Source organism: Nicotiana tomentosiformis, chromosome 11 (genome assembly GCF_000390325.3).
Source record: "Nicotiana tomentosiformis chromosome 11, ASM39032v3, whole genome shotgun sequence".
NCBI lineage: Eukaryota > Viridiplantae > Streptophyta > Magnoliopsida > Solanales > Solanaceae > Nicotiana > Nicotiana tomentosiformis.
The window spans coordinates 88,543,707-88,564,031 of NC_090822.1; the positions used below are offsets into that span (position 1 = coordinate 88,543,707).

Consider the following 20,325-nt stretch of genomic DNA (forward strand, 5'->3'; position numbering starts at 1 on the left):
AAAATTTACATATTTAGAAAATACATAATAATGGAAGGGAAGGCCCATCCCGTGCTTTCGAGCGATTCTTCCTGCGAAAGGTAGATCTTTTTCTTTAGTAATAACACTAAAAGCTCTCGAAAATATTTAAAGCCTAGTCTTAACTAGTAAGTATCACCTATATGATTCTTTTTGAAATTGATGGTTAAGGATGATGGAAGAAGTCGCTGAAGGAGAAAATTTGAGAAAGGAGGTGGAGTGGCGGTGAGGTCGTCACTTGGCACTAAAACGGTTATTCAATCCACTAGTGCAACTAAAGGTGCACAACCTCTTCTGAACCGGAACAAGAAAGAGTTCATAACCACTTCTTGTGAATAACTCTCCTCAACTTAAGGCATACACGAGTAATCGAACAAATAAGAGGTTGCCGACGAAGAGGTCAAAAGTTGCACTTACGATAACGAAGATTGCGCAGGCAATGGGTTAGTTGGGGTAGAAAGGTGGAGGCCTGATTGGGAAGGGATTGTTCTTTTTTTTCTTTTTAAACATATTATATATTCTTTTTTTTTTTTATAAATTACAATGTACAATTGTTCATTTGACATGTTAGCTAGGAGTGTATGTCACGCGAGTGGTTTGTCCAACTTGGGTGTCTAGGAGATATATTCTTGCCAAAAAAAGTGTCTATCTAGTCATTAGTTATGTTGAAGTATCTAACTGACAGCTGGTGCCAACTTTGAATGTCTATCTATATATTTTGCAAATTTAATATATTAATTATTATTTTTATGAGGCTACTAATTATAGAGTAGTAATATTTATTATTGGAGATTTTCTTCCTAAATATCATATAAATTTACTTATAAATACCTTCACCTGAAAAAAGTGTTTGCATTCTCGATATGCTCGCCTCTGTCTTTCTCCCTAAACCCTATTCACCACCCGCTCCTCCAAAATCCCCTCTCACTCGCCGCTGTAAGGTTAGTTCCTTTCTTTTATTTCTTATTTGTTTTCATTTTCGATAAGGATGTTATAGTTGCGATTTTTTCTTCTCTCAACTCTGAGTCATATATAATTTAATTAATCCAAGAGTTTACTACTTCGAAAATTGATTTCTTGCATGGATTTGTTGATCTCTCTAATTAGGATTACTAGTTAAGAAATATCCATATATGCCATCAAACTACTCTATAACAATTTCGTTTATTCCGATTATCTTTTTTGGCTTTTGTAGCGATTGTCTGTTATGCACCTACAGTCAACCATCTCTATAAGAGCCTTGTTTGTTACGATATTTTTTGATTTCTATAGTGAATGGTTGTTATACACCTATAACATCATTTAATGTTTAAATATTTTTTGGCTGTTATAGATAAAAATTATTCAAAAATTAATTATGATTCCTTTTTTAGTGTTACATATAAAAGATAAAAGAATTATTCAAATTTAAAATCTTAAAAGATATGCATATTTTATTAGTTAAATTTTGAAAAATGCTAATACATTATTAATAAATTTATAACTAAACGTATAAAGATTTAAAATCTATGATAGACATTTTAAAGCTACCTAGAAAAATAAATTCTTTGAAGATTGATGGAAGAGCTTTGTAATTGTAGCTTGTTTCGTATATTTCATTCGCTTAATAGCGATATAACGCTTGAATTGGAGAAGATTCGTGTCCAAAGTTTCAGCAAAAAAGTATCCAATAGCTTACCCTTGAAGACAATCTAAGAGCTTAATAATTAAATTTTTATCTAAATATTTTTTGAAATTTGTCTAATGGAAAAGATATCATGTGCAAATCTTCAAATCTTATATCTTATGCAAGATAAAAACTTTATTTAATGGAAAAGATTGTGTGCATATTTTTAGAATTATTATTAGTAATCTTAAAGAATCTATATGGTTGTTATAGAGTGGTAATTTTATAAAGAGCGTTCTGCTATAAATATGGTTGTTGTTATTATAGGTAAAAAAAAACTATTATAGAGAGGTAAAATATAACTTAAAAATCGGTTTTGAAAAAAATATGGCTTTTATAGTGAATGACTGTTATATAGGGATGTTGTTATAGAGATGTGTGACTGTACAATAATATTTGATATTTAAATATTATTTGGCCATTATAGACTAAATATTTCCCAAACAAAACAATTTTTTTACGTTATAAAAGATAAGAAAATTATTTAAATTTAAAATCTCAATGAAACTTTAAATAGAAATATATGTGCCGATCTTTCAAGTATATGAAATCTTTAATGATAGAAATATGTATTCATGTAGTATTCTTTATCATAAGTGGTGCATTACAATTTTAAAATATTTGGTCAAATCTCTAAATTTATTATTTGTAATTTTAGAGATTTTATTTCTACGAAGATGGCTATTTTATTACCCAAAAAATAGTGGTTACGGGGGGTAGTTTTATAAAGAGACTCTTACAAAGATGATTTCTACTGTTATAGGTTAAAAAATCTTTTAACGAGAGTTAAAATATAATAGGAAAGTCAGTTTCGAAAAAAAAATTGACTTTTATGATGAAATGTTGTTAAGCATGATTGGTAAAGGTATGTCTGACTTTACATTAAAAAAAATTCGTTATTGACATATACTCTCAAACGAGACGTACTATACAACACTCACATGCAACTAGGCAGCCTCTTATGGAGGAATTCTATTTCATCATACTCATCATTTGAATTTTAGCAGTTAATAAGAACTTTTCAAAAGTATACATCCCAACACAACACATTGCACTCACATAGTCATATTTTTAGTTTACACCCGCATAGCCAACATTCTTTTACAAATACACTCTTATATATTATTATACAATATTTATCTATCATGTATAAAAGTGTATAGAAATATACCAAACTTGTATGAAATGTATAACAATGTATAAACATTGCTAGCCACAGTGATTAACTTCTTCTATATTTTCAGCTACAATTCTGGTTCAAAACTAGTCCAAAATCTCTACAAAATGACTTCAAGTTAGGTAGACATCCTCCTTAGATTATTCTCAACAAGTCTTAACAACACCCACCCCAAAACTCTAACAAAAATCAATCCGAAATTCAAACCCGCTTTTTCAAGCTTGTTCAACAGTGAGAGTAGCCTTTCTAAGATGATTTTCACCAACTAAATCTTAAAATATCTAGTAGTTTAATCACGATTTGCAACTTCTCCCTTGTTTTTTGTGTAAAAAAAATAAACGAGAAAGAGGTAAGGGATGACAAGAGACGTGCCATTATTTCTTGAAGAGAGGATGAAAAAGAAAGGAGAAGACGGACGAGAGTGGGGAGAGAAAGACATTTATAGATTTGCTACAACGTGAAGAAAAAAAGGGATTAGGTTCTTTGGTGTTGTCATGTAATTATCTTTAACTTGTCCCTTTCTTTCTTGGAATTTAGATAGTGGGTGGTAAACCATATACTAGAGTATAGCGGTCCTTAGGGACGGAGGTAGATTTATCTAAACTCAATATCTTTGACTCGTGCCCTTTTTACATATTAAAATTTACTAAATAAGTGCAAATAATTAATTTCATTTCCGGCAAATCAAGTGAGTTCTGTTAGAATTTCAAATTCGAGCAAATAAAATTTAAATTTTTGATTCGCCTCTAGTTGTCTTTCCGTGAATTAATGGGTCGAAAGAGAGCTGTTGACTGTTGTTAAACTATAAAACAAGAGTACCAACGATTGAAGATATATCAAACTTACATATAACTTGGACAATTGAGTTTCAATATCCTGATGAAAATCTTGTGTAGGTGCTTCATTAATCTATAAGTGGTCTGATTTTTCTCTTCCGTCTTCGATGTCTCCCTTTTTTCGTCATCCACTTTTCTCTCTTAATTATGTAATAAACAATATAAAAGTGAGCTATAAACTGTATAATGGCATAAACTGTATAATGGCATTGCCATTTGAATTTTGGTATGTAATACATATTTAGCTTATGTGTGAAAAACTTTAGTACCAACTCTTTTCTAGAAAAACACCGCCAAATAAAAAGGTGAAATTATCTTAAAAATCAAACTTCTCCTCTAACATTAAACAATATAGACATTCAGCTCCTCCTATTATATGCATTGTCTCTTTTACTCTTGATATTTTCAATTCCTCGTCTATGCATATAATTTTTTATTATATTATATAAGATATATTTTATATCTAGATAAGTGTTTTACCAATTTAAATATTTTATTGTAATTTTATAATTAAAGCTCAGTAAAATTTAACTAGAATAGTACTTTTATGAATTTGTAACAAAATTTATTCTTACATTTTTTCTATTGGTACTTTAATATTCAGTATATATTAAAGTTTTACTTTTTCAATTATTCTTTATTATGTGTGTGTGTATATGAATTTTTATTTTCATTAACGAAATATTTTCTAAGTTATAATTTAAAGAACATATAATGTATTTTTTTAGGAATTTATTATAAAATCTACCTCTACTATTAATTATTATTTTTTATAGCACTGCATTAGCTTTTATTTGATTGATATTAGTAAGATCTTCTATTCTAATATTTTAATTGCGCCCATTTCTTTTATTATTCAATTTCGATAAATTACATTTTTCACTTTTTTAAAAAAAATTAAAATTATTTTCAGTATAGATAAATACATAACATTGATTAAGAAAAATATTGTGACATTGAAAAAGAAAAAAAAATATATATACCAAGGCTGATAAGATCAAGGGTAAAGGGGTATTTTAAAAATACAATCGAAGGAGCATAATGTCTATTATTTAATGTTGGACCTCCTCTGTCATGGTTTTCTTATGGTCTAATTTACCATCGTTGTGGGCATGCTTTGTCAGCGCAATATCCCGGGTTTCAATACTAACACTATGAAGTCTATGATCAATAAAGCTGAATATGTGTGAAGCATTTTCTATGCAAACTTCATTTATTTTTGTTTGTTCAAATGGTTAGGACTTACAATAATGATGACAAATAGCTATAAAAGACTTCGAGATGGAAGGGACAAACTTGATAGACTTACAGATCTTCCTATTAATGTCAGACACCAAATTCAGGAGTACATGACTATTGAAGATGCCGTAAGAATGAGTGTTTTGTCCAGTAAGTGGAGACATATTTGGGCTTCAAATCCAAAGCTCACAATTTCTGCGGACTTCTGCAGAAAAGGAAAGCAATCAAGCACAACAGGCATCATTAATAGAGTACTATTGCATCATTATGGACCAATTAAGACATTTCTCCTTGATCTTTCAATAATAAATCCTTCTGAGCACTCAGTTATTGATCTATGGATGCTACATTTGTCAAGAAATGGTCTTGTGGAGCTCACCCTTCGGTTTTTAGAATATCTCAATACTCCTTATAAGTTGCCTTCCTCTGTGTACGGTGTAGAGCTAGAATATTTGAATCTCTCAAACTGCATTTTCAGGCCACCATGCAGTTTTAGCGGTTTCCACAAGCTGAAAAGCCTTTCACTAAGTCGAGTCTCCTTTCAATTAGATGTTGCAACTTCTTTCCTCTATGTTCCAAACCTTCTAGATCTGATGTTTACACAGTGTAGTGGTCTTCATCACTTGAATATATATGCCCCAGAACTTTTATGTTTAAAATTTTCCCATTGTGGCATTGACACAATTAAATGGATTTCTTTCAAGGACTGTCGGAAGGTAAATTTTTTTGCAGTTCTACCACAAGAAGAAGTTTCACAAAGCAGACAACATGAAGCAATGAACTTGGTAGAACTTCTCAGCAGCTTGCCTGAAGTTAAAGCACTTATCTTGGACGGATGCTCCCTCAAGGTAAGATGGAAATTGATATCTTTACATAGCTCAGAATGACCCCATGCATAGTTGTAACTATTAACATTCTTATTTTGGTTTTTTTGTTGTCTAGTTTTTGGCTTCTGGTAATGTAGCAAGGAGGTTGTCAACGATGCTCAATCATTTGGTCAATCTCGAATTTTATGGTTTCGATTTTAATGATGAAGATCAAATTTCTTCCCTTCTATGCATCCTTAGAAGTTCTCCCAATTTGAAGTTACTTAACCTTCTAGTGAGTTGTTCAATTCTTGAGTTGTTACTCTATTTCCGAGTATAGAGATGCAAATCTTACTAATTTTTCTTGATAGTTGAGTCGGATCAAGAAAGGTTCCAGGAAAATAGATGTAAATCAGTTGAAAGGACAAGGCTGCATGATTGATGAACTCAATAACCTTCGAGCTTTGGGAATACATAGATTCCATGGTTCAAAAGTGGAATTGTTGTTTGTAAGGTTAGTGCTGGCGTCTGCGCCTATTCTCGAGAAGATGATCATTAACGTAGATGAAGAAGTTAGTGAAAGGCAGGCAACTAAGATTTCTAAGATCATTGGCGTCTTCGCCTATTCTCGACCAGCTCTTACACAAGTTATATGCCAAAGGCATCAGCCTTGAAGCAACTTTCTTTCTTCTATAAATAGTGAGTCAAAACAATTCATTTACTTTGTAGTCTTTATTTTATACATTTCTCTACTTTATTTACTTTGTACTCTTTATTTTTATAACCGTTTAAGATTTTATTTAATATTTTCTTTTCTTTCCTTCTTTTATTATTTTCATTTGTTGCTAGGCTAAAGTGCTTTCTTGGCGGACAACTCATAGGCCCAAAGTCTTTTAATTGTTTTTGGGATATTACATTATCATTAATAGCCAATATATATAATTTATTATAACGAAATGTCACTTATAAGTAAATATGGATTTTTACATAATTATATATGTTTTAAAAAATTTAGCAAATATTTAGCACTAATTCCTTAGTTGCATTCGTTTAGCAGCAAACGTAAACCCTCTCAGTCCACAACAGAAGATTTCGTAACTAGGCAATGTAGAAAACGAAATTGCAGATTTTAAGTATTAACATGAATATTTCAATTGTAGCCATGAAAGAATTACGATCCTAGCATACACCTGCCAGAAATGAAACCCTCATTTTAAGCCTAAACTCTCGTCATAGCAATCATTTTATTTTCAATCCCCATATCAATATAATGCATGCATTCCAAAAAATTCCTAAATATATGAAAGTTAATTAATGCTAATTATATCCATTTTATTAACTTATTTTTCTCTCTTCACAGACGTTATTTTTTCCTTTTAGATAATCATCAAAAGTTAGAAGAATAAAAATCATAAAGGACAAGCTTTGCAGTAGCATAAATAATACAATATATACATTAAAATATACCATATATATATATATATATATATACACACACACACACCATATAACATTTCATTGTAAAACTAATCCACGAAATATACCTATTATATACATATAGTATATAATATTAAATATTAAATATACGATATACAACATATAATATACGTATAAACAATATATACTTATATATACTATATATATACATATACATATATATATATATATATATATATATATATATATATATATATATATATATATATATATATATATATATGACATATTGATGGAATAAATATATTATATTAAATGTATATCTTGGAGAAAATAAAATAAAATTATGCAGTATAAAATTAAACATTGAAAAAAATACAAGAAGTTCCCACGAATTGCTTTTTTCAGTATCTTTAAGATATTTGGGTGTGTATTTATTTATGAAAGTGAAAAACAATTATAGAATGTGGATTGATTTAGATTGTGTATGAGAGAATTTAAATAAAATGGCAAGTTTAGATTAATGATGAGAGAGAATATTGTAATAAATTAATGTGGTTCAATAATCCCTTGAATTGTGCTTAGTGTTTACGTTTAAGAATTAAATGCCATGTAAAGAATCTTAAAAAATGCTTTAACCGTAAATGAATGTGTTATTTTTAAAATAAAGCAAAAGTAATGTTATTTATACAAAAGCTCTTTACAAATGGACTAACAGTGTTAAAATCTCTAAAATCAAATCCCTCTTTTTTCTCAACTAATCCCTCAAAAGACGCACGAATATAGCTGTCACTAGATATTATTTCCCGTGCCCCAAAAGTAGTAAATCGCGACTTTTAGGAGCTTTTTAAATTTATTTTTGCAAAATTCTTTTTTTCTTTTCTACTGTCTTTCTTTCTTAAAATCTTTTACGCAAAATGGCCTTATAGTCACTTACTTGCATCGGTTTGCCATTTCGGTATATGAACTTAGAAGTGTCCTATTTTAACATATTAATAAACACTTTTGACCATTGACCAATCTTATGTGGCAACAACATAACTTACGTAGCAAAAGTGCATGCCTAACACCGTAAATAAGCGCATATATGTGATTGTTTTGATTTAAAAAATAATTAATAAAGCAAAAAAAATTAATAATAAGTTATTAATGAAAAAGGAAAAGTTAAAAAGAAAAAACCATCCTCAATTCCCCTCCACTCCACTCTTTCTTCTTCCTAACACCCCCTCCCCCGACGCCCCACCCCACCCCTTTTCTTTCACAGCATTCCTAGCACAAATTCATCGCCCCCCTCCTCTTCCTACTTTTCTACTTCAAACCTCGCCGGATGGAAAAGTAGAGTAGTTGAAGGTTTGAGTCTTTGAGATTGATGAATTTTGTTTTCCTTATTTAATTTGGGATTTTTTAGAAAAGGCATGGGGAAAAGATAATGGATACTTGCAGTCACACCCTCTACCTATTTATGGCGTTTTTCTTTCTGGCTACAATTTTAGATTTTTAATTTATAGCCATGATGATATCCTATTTTTTATTTGAATTGTGCAAATCATGCCCACAACTTTTATGAGACTAATAATTTCTTAAAAGAGAATCTTGATATTGTTTAGGTAAAAGAAAAATGGTTGTAGATGTGCTATGGTGAGTCTCTCAATTCTGCGTTTACGGTGGTGAAAGAGAAAGAAATCCAAATATTAGAGAGGACGAATCAGGTTGACAGAAGTCGAGGGTGAAATGGTTAATTTTAGAGTTCTTTTAAATATAAATTAAGAATAAATGACATATACATGATGTGGACGTTGATGTGTATGCCACATCAATGCAATTGAGCAACACGCATCAATATAATGTTTATTAGTACTCACTTTATTGAGTTAAAGTGTTAAAATGAGAAACTTGTAAGTTTCGGAATAACAAATCGGTACAAGTTTAAGTGGCTACGAGACCATTTTGACAATCTTTTATATTCGCAATTATTTTTTTGTCCTTTCATTTACTATTGTCTTTCTTTCTTATTTCCTTATCATTTTGGAAAAAATCAACTTTCGTTTTTTTCCTTTTTGAATTCAAATTTCGATATTATACATATCATTTACCATGATACATATTTGGTTAATGATACATGTGACAAACCATATATTATTCATATATATCAAGTATATTATATGTATAAACAATATATAGGGATATTTTTCTTTATTATTTGCATATATTCTATTATATATATACAATTCATATATTTGGTATAATATACAATTCATATATATGGTATAATATATAATTCATTTATTTGGTATAATATACATATAAAACATACACAAGATGTACTTTGTTTATTTGCATGTATTATACCGTATATATACAGTTTATTTAGTTCGCACAATCCAGATGTATAAAACGCATATAAGACATTTTTTTCTTTATTTGCATGTATTATACCGTACAGAGGCGGAACCAGCCCTTCGGCCGAATCCAATAGCTTTAGTACAAACCTTATATTTGTCTTGAGAAATTCATTAAATATGCACAAGTTATTAAGTTAGAACCCAGTAACTTAAAAGAACTAGAATTTTGAACCCATAAACTTTAAATTCTGGCTCCGCCTCTGATACCGTATATATACAACTAGTATATTTGGTATAATACACATATTTTATAGCTTGTTAGCACATTGTGGCATCATATGAGACTTTTGGCAGTGTCTAAGGTGGCTTATTGCCTGAGCAGCTTGTACTGGGTGAGACGAGATTATTGGACCTGGGATCAGTGCGATCAGATTTATATGAAGCATATTAAAGAGTAAATATTATTATTCAGTCCATAATGAGGTAATGATTTTTGTCGGGAAGGGAAACTCCATAAATCGTGATTCGGCGGGTGGTTATGAATTCTACACATCTTCTCTGTCGTGGCAGTATTGCGAGAGTTAAAGCAAGGCTTAATTGGTGATGAGGTACACTACGGGCTTCGGTCAGCGGGAATTTTTGTTGTTGTGCTTTGAATATATTGCCTTGGGCAAATGAGTTACGTGGTGCATGGTAAGAATTCAGTGAGAGCATACAATAATGTATTGGTACATCGTGTAGTGATTGAAACGGTGTTCGTATGTTGGAAGCAGGCCTAGTAGAGAATTCTGGACGTTGGAATTTGGCTCTAAGGATTTTGCCTAAATAAAGGGAAGGATCTTCAGATTTGCTTGAGCTAATGTGCTCAGCTGGGTTGGGGTAGCACGGGGTAGGTGCACGAGGTGTTAAACAGTAATTTCAGACAACTCCAGAACAATACTTAGTACGTTCGAGGACGAACATATGTTTAAGTGGGAGAGAATGTAACGATCCGACCGGTCATTTTGAGCCCTAGCGTGTCATTCAGCAGTTTGAGGCCATGAGTAGCTTCACTTCAGGTATTATGACTTGTGCGCATGGTCGAAATTAAATTTCGGGAAGTTCGAAATTATTTTGGAAAGAAAACTCTCATTTCGAAAACTTTAAGTTAAAAGAATTTGACTAAGGTTTGATTTTTGAGTAAACAACCTCGGAATCGGGATTGGAAGGTTCCAACATGTTCGTATAAAGATTTTGGACTTGGGCCTATGTCCGTATCGGGTTTTGGATGACCTGGGAGCGTTTCGGCGTCTATTATGAAAGTTGGTATTTTGGAAGAAATTCATAATTTTGGGTTGAAGTGCATTCCAATATTATCGATGTCCGTTAGGGATTTCGAGCCTAGGAATAGCTCCGTATGGTGATTCTGGTATTGGGAGCGCGTCCGGATGTGGATTTGGAGGCCTGTAGGTCATTTTGGGGTCATTTGGCAAAAGTTAGAAATTTGAAGTTTTTATATCGGGGTCGGATTCCGATTCCGGAAGTTGGAGTAGGTCCGTAATGTCAATTATGACTTGCGTGCAAAATTTGAGGTCAATCGGATGTGATTTGATAGGTTTTGGCATCGATTGTAGAAGTTTGGAATTTTAGAGTTCATTAAGTTTGAATTGGAGGGTGATTCGTAGTTTCGATATTGTTTGGCGTAATTTGAGGCCTCGACTAAGTTCGTGATGTGTTTTGGGACGTGTTGGTATATTTGGTTGAGGTCCCGAGGGCCTCGGGTAGATTTCGGATGGTAAGCAGATCGAGTTTGGGCTTGGAGGAATGCTCGAGTTGTTGTCATCTGGTGTAACCGCACCTGCTAGGTTTTGGCCGCAGGTGCGGAGCCGCACACACGGCTAAGAGGTCGTAGAAACGAGAAGGGAGTGGGGTACTATGTCCGTAGGTGCGGACGTTTTGCCGCAGAAGAGGATGCGCACCTGCGGGGAGTTTAGCGCAGAAGCGGAGGTTGGCCAAAAGGCCTGGGGCCGCAGAAGCGGGCACAAATGCGCAGGTGCGCGAGCGCAGATGTGCATGAGGATCATAGAAGCGGAAGCGTAGGTGCGCTGCATGGAGCGCATATGCGAAGCTGTGCTGGGAAAAGGGAATGCGCAGGTGTGAGGTTTTGGCAGCACCTACGAGACCGCAGATGCGATGAAGCGGCCGCAGGTGCGAGAGGTGCTGGGCAGTGTCATTTTAAAGACGAGATTTTGCCCAATTTCCTTCATATTTTATTTTGGTTGGGCGATATTTGGAACTTTTGAATAGGAGATTTCATCATCTATTATGAGGTAAGAAATTCCCACCTATTTTGAGTTAAATACATGATTTTTATATGAATTCAAGCATGGAAATTGGTAGAAATTATGGGATTTTAATAGAAAATCTAGAATTGGTAATTTTGGATTTTGACCATGAATTTTGGCATGGAATTGGAAATAAATCATATATTTGAGTTCATGAAGTTATGGGTAACGATTATCTTTGAAAATATTTGGAATACGAGCACGTGGACCCGAGGGTTGCTTTATCGATTTTTCGAGCGGAGTTAAAAATTATTATAAATTGATTAATTATGAGTATTAGAGTATATTTTGATTGGGTTGCATCTTATTTGTCTAGTTTTGGAGCGACGAGCATCAGTTTGATGTGTTAGAGAGGCTTTGGAGCCGGATATGGAATTTCGGAGCAAGGTAAGTCTCATGTCTAACTCTGTGAGGGGGAAATTACCCCTAGGTGATATGTTTGATGTGTGCTACTTGTTGTGGGGACTACGTACGTGCGAGGTGACGAGAGCCCGTACGTAGCTACATTCATGTTATTGTCCGAGCAGACTTAGGTACACATCATGCTATAGTTGTGCTATTTGAGTAGTCTCTCGCTTATTAATTTCCCCTGTTTTACCTTCTATTTGAGACTAGACTTGATATTGTAGAGACTTCACGGGTTCATGATTAGCCATCGGATATTATTCCTCCTCTTACGGCATGTTTCCGATATATACACATATATTCCATTGAAAGGTTTCATTAAAGAAATATCAACTCACACGTTTATTCGTGAGTGGGGTCAAGGACCCATCAAAGCTTCTTACTCTTATGGGATCGGGTCGTTTGCCTCGGCAGAAATTATGTACCACACTCTCATGGGAGCGAGCAGTTCGCCTCGACAGTTTAATAGATATATTTATAGTTTGGGCCGTTCGACCCTCGAAAATGCACAGTTTAAATACTTATGTTAGATCGGGTCGTACGCCTCGGCATTTTCTATATCATATCCTCATGGATTCATGCGTAATATTTGGCAAGAAGCCAGTGTATATGTGAGTTTTTCCGATTTGAGTTATGACGATCTATCTGATGAGACCTTTCAATGGAATTTGAGTTATATGCTCCAGTTAAGGAGGGAATTTCTAATGGAGAGCTTGAGTTTCTCGTAAAGAAGGGAAATTTGTACGACGTAATTTATTACTTGTTTACCTCATTTACTTACTCTGCCTCATATTTACTTATCTCTTTAATGTACCTGATGTTATTGGACCACTAGTGAGTGTCTATGTCGACCCCTGTCACTACTCCTCCGGAGTTAGGCTAGATACTTACTGGGTACACGTTGATTACGTACTCATGCTACACTTGCTGCACATTTTTGTGCAGGTACATATATGACTAGTGGTCTTGTGAGAGCAGAGGCGTGTATGCCTGCGGGGGCTTATGTGAGCTGCATTCCACATTACGACTCACAGCCGATAGAGTCTCCTTCAGAGTATTTATCTTTCTCCTGTCCAAATTTATATTCTGGACAGATGCTGTATTTTATTTTACATTCCTAGTTGATGCTCATGCACTTGTAACACTGGGATTTGAGGCGATTATGAGTTATTTTGTATTGAAATTGTTAAAAAATATTATCATTTACTCTGTAAATTCCATCTTCTACTATTTAATGGAAGGAAAATATGATTTTAAAATATTAAAACGAGAACCGAATTGAGTATTTATTGTTGGTTTGCCTGACAGCAGTATCCAGCGCCATCACGATCTTTAATAGATTTTGGGTCATGACAATACATGAAATGATCTCAAGGATTGAATACTCAATACTGTTTGATTAATAATTAACAGTACAAAAAAATGGAAAGACTTAAAGGGATTGCGACGACCAAACCGCTCTACTTTGAATCCTTGCGATCACACTTTAACTTTGTCCGAGTCCGATAGCTCCAATACCTGGCTCTGCACAAAAATATACAGAAGTGTAGTATGAGTACACCACGGTCGGCACCCAATAAGTATCAAGACTAACCTCAGTAGAGTAGTGACAAGGTACAGTCGAGATACTCACTAGTCTAATAACATGTGCAATATAGTATACAAAAATAATAGGAAACAAATAACAATGATGACAACAATAATCAACCAGTGATATACACAGCAGGGCGACAAGAATACCATAAATATTGCGCAACAATTAATGAATACAAGTATAACCAATTAATCAAGTCCTTCCAATATAAATCTTTCGCCTATATATTTTTCAAATGGAAATCTACACGATATAATACTTTTAAATAAATCTCTTTCAAATATAATTCCTTCAAATAAATATCTTTCAAATAAAATTCTTTCAAATAAATCTCTTTCGAATAAAAATTACCCCGTGACACAATATTTCAAAATCATAAAATACGGGTCTCAACCCACTTTCATATTTCCACGGCACCTTGTGCTAATTTCTCTATCGTAACTGCACGGACAACTCACGTGGAAAATATCATCCTCATTTAACCACGACACCTCGTGCCCACATTTCATATCACAACTGCACGGACAATTCACATGTCAATATCATCATTATTTACTCACGGCACTTCGTGCCCACATTTCATATCACAATTACAAGGACAATTCACATGCCAATATCATCATTATTTACTCACGACACCTCGATCCCACATTTTATTTCATAATCCGCCTGGCAATAACCACATGCTCCCAATTTCAACATAGATCAGATTATTATCAATTTACCAACAAAAAAAAAAAATTACACAAGGTATAAAAATAAACACAAGAAAAATCACAACATCACATGAAAAGTACCAACGCAATAACCCCACATCATCACATATCATCCCTGACAATAGCCACCCTTATCTCTCCTATAGCCACCCTTATCACTCCTATAATAGTCTCCCTTATCCCTCCACCCTAACAATATCAATAGCCACCCTTATCGCTCCTGTAGCTACCCTTATCACTCCTGTAGCCACCTTTATCTCTCCTATAGCCACCCTTATCGTTCCGTCCAGACAATATCCTAACACACATAACAACGGTTAAATGCCACCTTTATACCCACATAAGATCAACAGTGAAATATCACCCGCGTATCCTCAAAATAATAACTCAAATAACATAACAATTTACATATTATCACGGCAACATAATAAAATCAATTCATATCACAATTTGCCCAATGGTCACAACCAATTCCAAAGATATAACAAAATCAATTAATTTCGCAATAAATAGTCCAAGGCTCCACACAATGTGTATAAAACCTCAAAACAACAACAGAGATGGAAAATACTCAGTATAGGGCATGTGATTTTGTCAAAATAATGGAAGACCATTTTCCAATGGGTCTACTGCCAAAGAGTAATAATGTTCCGGTCAAATCTCTTGCCTCTAGTCGGCGATGAGAATAATTTTAATGGCGGGAAGGGGAAGATGCAGAGCTTGGTTAATTCAAAAATGATGGTAAGTCAGCCTGAGAAGTGAGAAACAAGGGGGGCATGCAGTGGGGGAGACAAAGCCATTTCCTCTAAGAAGGAATAAGAAGATAGATACTCCAATTACGACGGGAGATAAAGTGGAATATTAATTCCTAAAGTTTTGGGGTTTTAGTTTTTAAATTGGTTTACTATTATATACACAATTATTAGAATATGCTATAAAAGTAAAAAAACAATATGTTATTTATGAAATAAATAAAAAGTAATATTATTAACTTACAAAATAATTATCCAGATAAATTCAAAATTTATGTGACAGTGCCACATCATCATTTACGTTTACGTGTTCAACTTTATTAAATTTGAGGTGTCTACTTGTGCACACTCAAAGTTGGAAAGTATACTTGCCAGACCAAGCTTAAGGGCTTGTTTATGCATTATGCCAACTCCGTGTATGTGTTAAAAAATCACTGTGTATAGGTTCTTCATTAATTCTAGTCTCCTGTGAGTGCATGGCGTAATATATAGATACTAGAGTATAGAGTGATTCGAATCCCCCATTATTTAAACAAAGTTGCATACAAAAAATAAATTTTAAAAAAAGATGATCAAGCACATGCTAACATATCGAGTAAGAAAGTTATTGATTAATCTATCTGCCTGATTTTATATGCACTCTTTTATTATTCTTTCCAAAAGATCGATATCTTTCTACATTAGATAACTCTTTAATTTAACCACTCACATTTTAATTACCCTCAATGGCACTCACCTATAAGAATGATATGACCTACTATGATTGATTAACCAAAAATAGATTTTTTGGTCAAAGCCAATATCTAGAAGAAATCGGGTTATTAATAACCAAGATTTACTTCATTTTTCCAACAATTTTGGAAGAATAGATCAAAGAATGGAAATGATTGACAAAAGAAAATAAAAAATACATTGATAATCACTCCCCAAAATTAAGGCTTAAAGTTTGGAGAATAAAACAAAAAATAATAGTGTGGATTTCAATAATAATAGTCACTTGCCATTACAAAATGAGATTTATGTCCTTATATAGGAGCATACAATTATAACGGTTCCCATACTTAATTTGGGCTCACTAATGATATTAATTATATTGATTGCCCGTTACCATATGCAACCGTAACTGATACATTTATGACTAAAGATTCCTTATAACTGTATCGATTTCCTTTCCTTATTTACTTCTGGTTCGTGTACCTTCCCTTCTTTGCAACCTTTATGCATTTCGTTCTTGTTTCTTCTTTAACATCTGTCAGGTCCGGTTTTTTTCTCTACGTAACCCCGTGGGTGTTTCTCTCGTGTCTTTCCTGCATTCGTAACTCATCTAATTGAGAATTCCACTTGTCGTTACATCGATGTCCCATGTGTCATGTCCCGTCAGCTTACTGGTAGTCCACATGTCATGTCTTTTTTCCACCAATACAGATAGTCCCCCCACTTTTTGAATATTCTCAACTGAATATTCGGGAAGTGGTAAGTTTTTATGGCGGAAATTCTTTGCCGTCATTTCTTGAGTATCATCATGTTTCTTTTAGAATCGATGCGACGTATGTCCCATTCATTTAATGCCCATGCCAAGTGGTTTCTTACGATTGGATATGCAGTTTCTCAGTAATTTTTAAGGGTTTTTTCAATGGCCGTATCAGTCACGAAGTGACGGTTCCATTATGACGCATCACAATGACCAATTTCTAACGACGATTGTATCTTCTTATAAATACTTTGTTCTTTTTTATTTCTTGAAGCCTTCTTCCTTCAGTATCCATTACCTTAATCCTTCTTTGTATTTCTGTACCCTTTCTTCTGTATTTCCTTTGTTAAATATGTCTTCATCAACACCAGACCCTCGTAAAGTTTTGATTGTTGACGAACTTGCTCCTTTCACTACCCTTACTAGAAGTAGGAGGGGTGGTAGACTTCGTAGCCTTGGTTCATTATCTAATCGTGGTTCCTCTTCTCAAAGTAGTTTTGCCAGGTCATATTCTTCTAGACCTAGGGCTCCTCTAACCTCTAGACCTTCTTCAAGAAATAAGGACCTGAATGAACCTATGCATGAACCCACAGTCGCAGAGATTATTCCTCAAGAGTTTTCTTTTGTAACAGACCGTGAGACCATGAGAAATCAAGTATCTTCTATAGCTTCCCTTAACCCTCATGAACTTTACCAAAGTTTGATCACTGCCGGTCTTCTTTCCTCAGTTCGACGAGAATGTAATTGGAAATCAGATTTCCCAATTTTAGTCCCTGATGCCAACCAAAGAATCACATCTTACCATGCCAGTTTTCCTTTTGTTTATACCTACCCCTTTTATTTAGGGTTTAAGCCTCCCATTGATCCAGTGATTATAGATTTTTGTCACTACTTTAATGTGTCGCCAGATTGGCCCCATCGTGTAGAGGGTTGTTGCATGCCTTCGTTATTTGTTAGATTTGGTTTACGTCCCTTTTACCTTTCAACACTTACTTCATCTTTATTCCCCCAAGTTGTTCTGCGAAGGAGTTTTTTCCCTCGTGGCTAGAAAGTAAAAGAGTATTAGTTAGTTCCGAGGATGATTGAGACCGTGGATGGTATGCCTCTTTTGTTGCTGCCCCCACTAGTGGGTTAGTGGGGTGAAGAAAACATGCCTTTTTCAGAAAAGTGGAACTATGCACATAAGTTTTATTGTTTTTCTTTTTATATGTCTTGAATTACTTCATATAATCACATACCCATTTTTCAACAACCACGAAGTCTTTGATGAGATTCTCGACTTCCATGCTTGGGTAGAAAAGATGTTGACTGCTGCTCCTATGGACAAAAGATCTTGAAAGTTACTTTCTAAAACATTCGGTTGGAAAGTGAAAACGCACGGTACGTTTTCCCTTCATAATTCTTCTTCTTCTTCTTTTACTTGTTCATATGAAAATTTTTCATCCTCCATTTTTTATTAGGGTTTGCTATTCATGGCATTAGTCTCGCGTCTGTTCCATCAATTAGGCTTTCTATAAGTCTTGCCGAGGAACGGATTTTGAGTGCCTCTTCCTCCAAGAGGAAAACTGATGAAGCTCGTGGCCCTAACGATGAAGAAGAGGTAGAAAAAGGTTTTTTTGTGAGAGAACCGCATGTTACGAGACGCATGATTTCTGATGATGAAACTCCTGCTTCTCATGACCTTCCATCGAGTTCAATTCCTTTCATACTCATAGATGAGCCAGAAAATGCTCCTTTAGTGATTTCTGATGAAGATGCTGCTAATCCTCCATCTTGTCCTGTTGACAGGTTGCTCGCCCAAGACTTTAAGGGTGAAGAAGATTTCAGGCCTTTTTCTGAAGAATTACCTCTCTCTTCCCTTTCAGTTCCATCTACCATTAACCCCCTTATGTCTTTACCTGATGTTACTCCAATTATCGCTCCTGTTGCTGCTTTTCATGTAGAAGCAGAGCCTTCTAGCAGCAGATGGGAGATGAAAAGGGTTGTAATTGAGGTCCTTGAGGGCAGGAACTTATTGAGGAAGTCTGGTCAAGCTGATGTGTGGTTGAATCCATTGCTAGGCCCCATGGAGAATAAGAAGTTAGAAAGCCATAGTTCACCGACCTTAATGAATGACATTGTTCATTCTTATTTGAAGGTATAAGTTTAAGTACATTTCCTTCCTACTTTTTCCTCATTCATAACTCTTCCTCCCCTACCTTTTTCGTAGATTAATTTGATTTGCACAGAGCTAATGAAAAGAGTTCTCCAGACTGATCAACAAATTATTGAATCGTGTACCTAGGTTGACAACTGTAAAGAATAATTCGAAGGTATTCAACTGGAAAAAGGAAGTTCTTGCAGAAGAGAAGAGTGCATTGGAGCAACAAATAAGAATGGTTTCCGCCGAGTTAGCGATTGAAAAAGCTTCTTCCAGTCAAGTCGAGAAGGATAAGGATAGACTGCAATCCTCTTTTGCTGAACAACTCTCCAAGGCTACTGAAGTGATAATGGGTTTAAAATAACTCCTTAATAAAAAATAGGTTTACGCGGGTGAATTGGTTCAAACACTTACCCAAGATCAGGAAGATCTTCATACCTCTAGAGATAAAATTCAGTTCTTGGAAAGGTCTCTTGCCTATTTGAAGACAACCTATGAAGCCTCGGAAGTAGAAAAAGAAGAACTGAGAGCTGAGATTGATTAGTAGGGGAAGAATTACGAGGCCCTCGAGGATAAGTCATCGCTGGATGTTAGCTGGGCTTTTATGAACACTCACCTCGAGACTTTAATTGAAGCCAACCGGGAAGGTTTTGATCTTAATGCTGAGATTTCTAGGGTTAAAGAATCAATTAATAAAACCCAGCAACATTAAAGATTTTCCACACCTGAAGACGAAGGTTCTAAAGGTGATGGAGATGGACTTGTTCCTAGCGGAGCTGATGTTCAAGCCACTTCTCCCCAAGTTGATCCTTCTTCACCTGTTGATGATGCTCCTTAGCTTTTCTTCTTTTTCCTAGTCTTTTATTGGCTTTTATTTGAACTCTCTTGTGTTGTTTTTTCCCTTAGTTTAACAACTTTTTTGGAAAGTTTGTTTTGGTTGCCCATGTCTTTTAGGGGTTTGATGACAAGTTATCAACTATGTTCTTTAAAGTCAATATATATGAATGCTCTGGTTGCTTTTGTCGCACATTATACTCTTTGACCTTCTAATATTTGAGCTTTTTCCTGCATTTAAAAATGCCTTAATAGTCTGTGACTTCGATAACCACAGTTTTTTTTTTATAAAAGAGGGCCCTTTTATGTTAACGACACTGATGAAGATGACATCTCATCATATTGGTGAAAATATATGTAACATGAAGTAGACATGAAAAGAGAAATAATTTGAGGAAGTTTTATGTTTTGAACTTTCAAATAAATTTCATAACTGCTTTCATTGTAGCAGATTTTAAATACAAATCCGGGTCTACTATCCCATGGCTAAATTTTTGGCCTCAACCTAAAACTCGTGGGAATATGAAATATCTTGCATCCTTTTCTCGAGTTCGAACTCCTTCGAAAT

At 34.3% G+C, this 20,325-nt stretch overlaps 1 protein-coding gene across 1 annotated transcript; it reads left to right on the top strand.

Moving 5' to 3' along the window:
- Positions 1-880: 880 nt before the first annotated feature.
- On the top strand, positions 881-6,548 carry LOC104092581 (F-box/FBD/LRR-repeat protein At1g13570-like). The gene is made up of 4 exons (XM_070188611.1): positions 881-959; positions 4,937-5,784; positions 5,879-6,037; positions 6,114-6,548. Exons 2-4 carry the CDS (start codon positions 4,948-4,950, stop codon positions 6,414-6,416), a joined length of 1,299 nt encoding a protein of 432 aa, XP_070044712.1. The 5' UTR covers positions 881-959; positions 4,937-4,947; the 3' UTR covers positions 6,417-6,548.
- Positions 6,549-20,325: the final 13,777 nt, after the last annotated feature.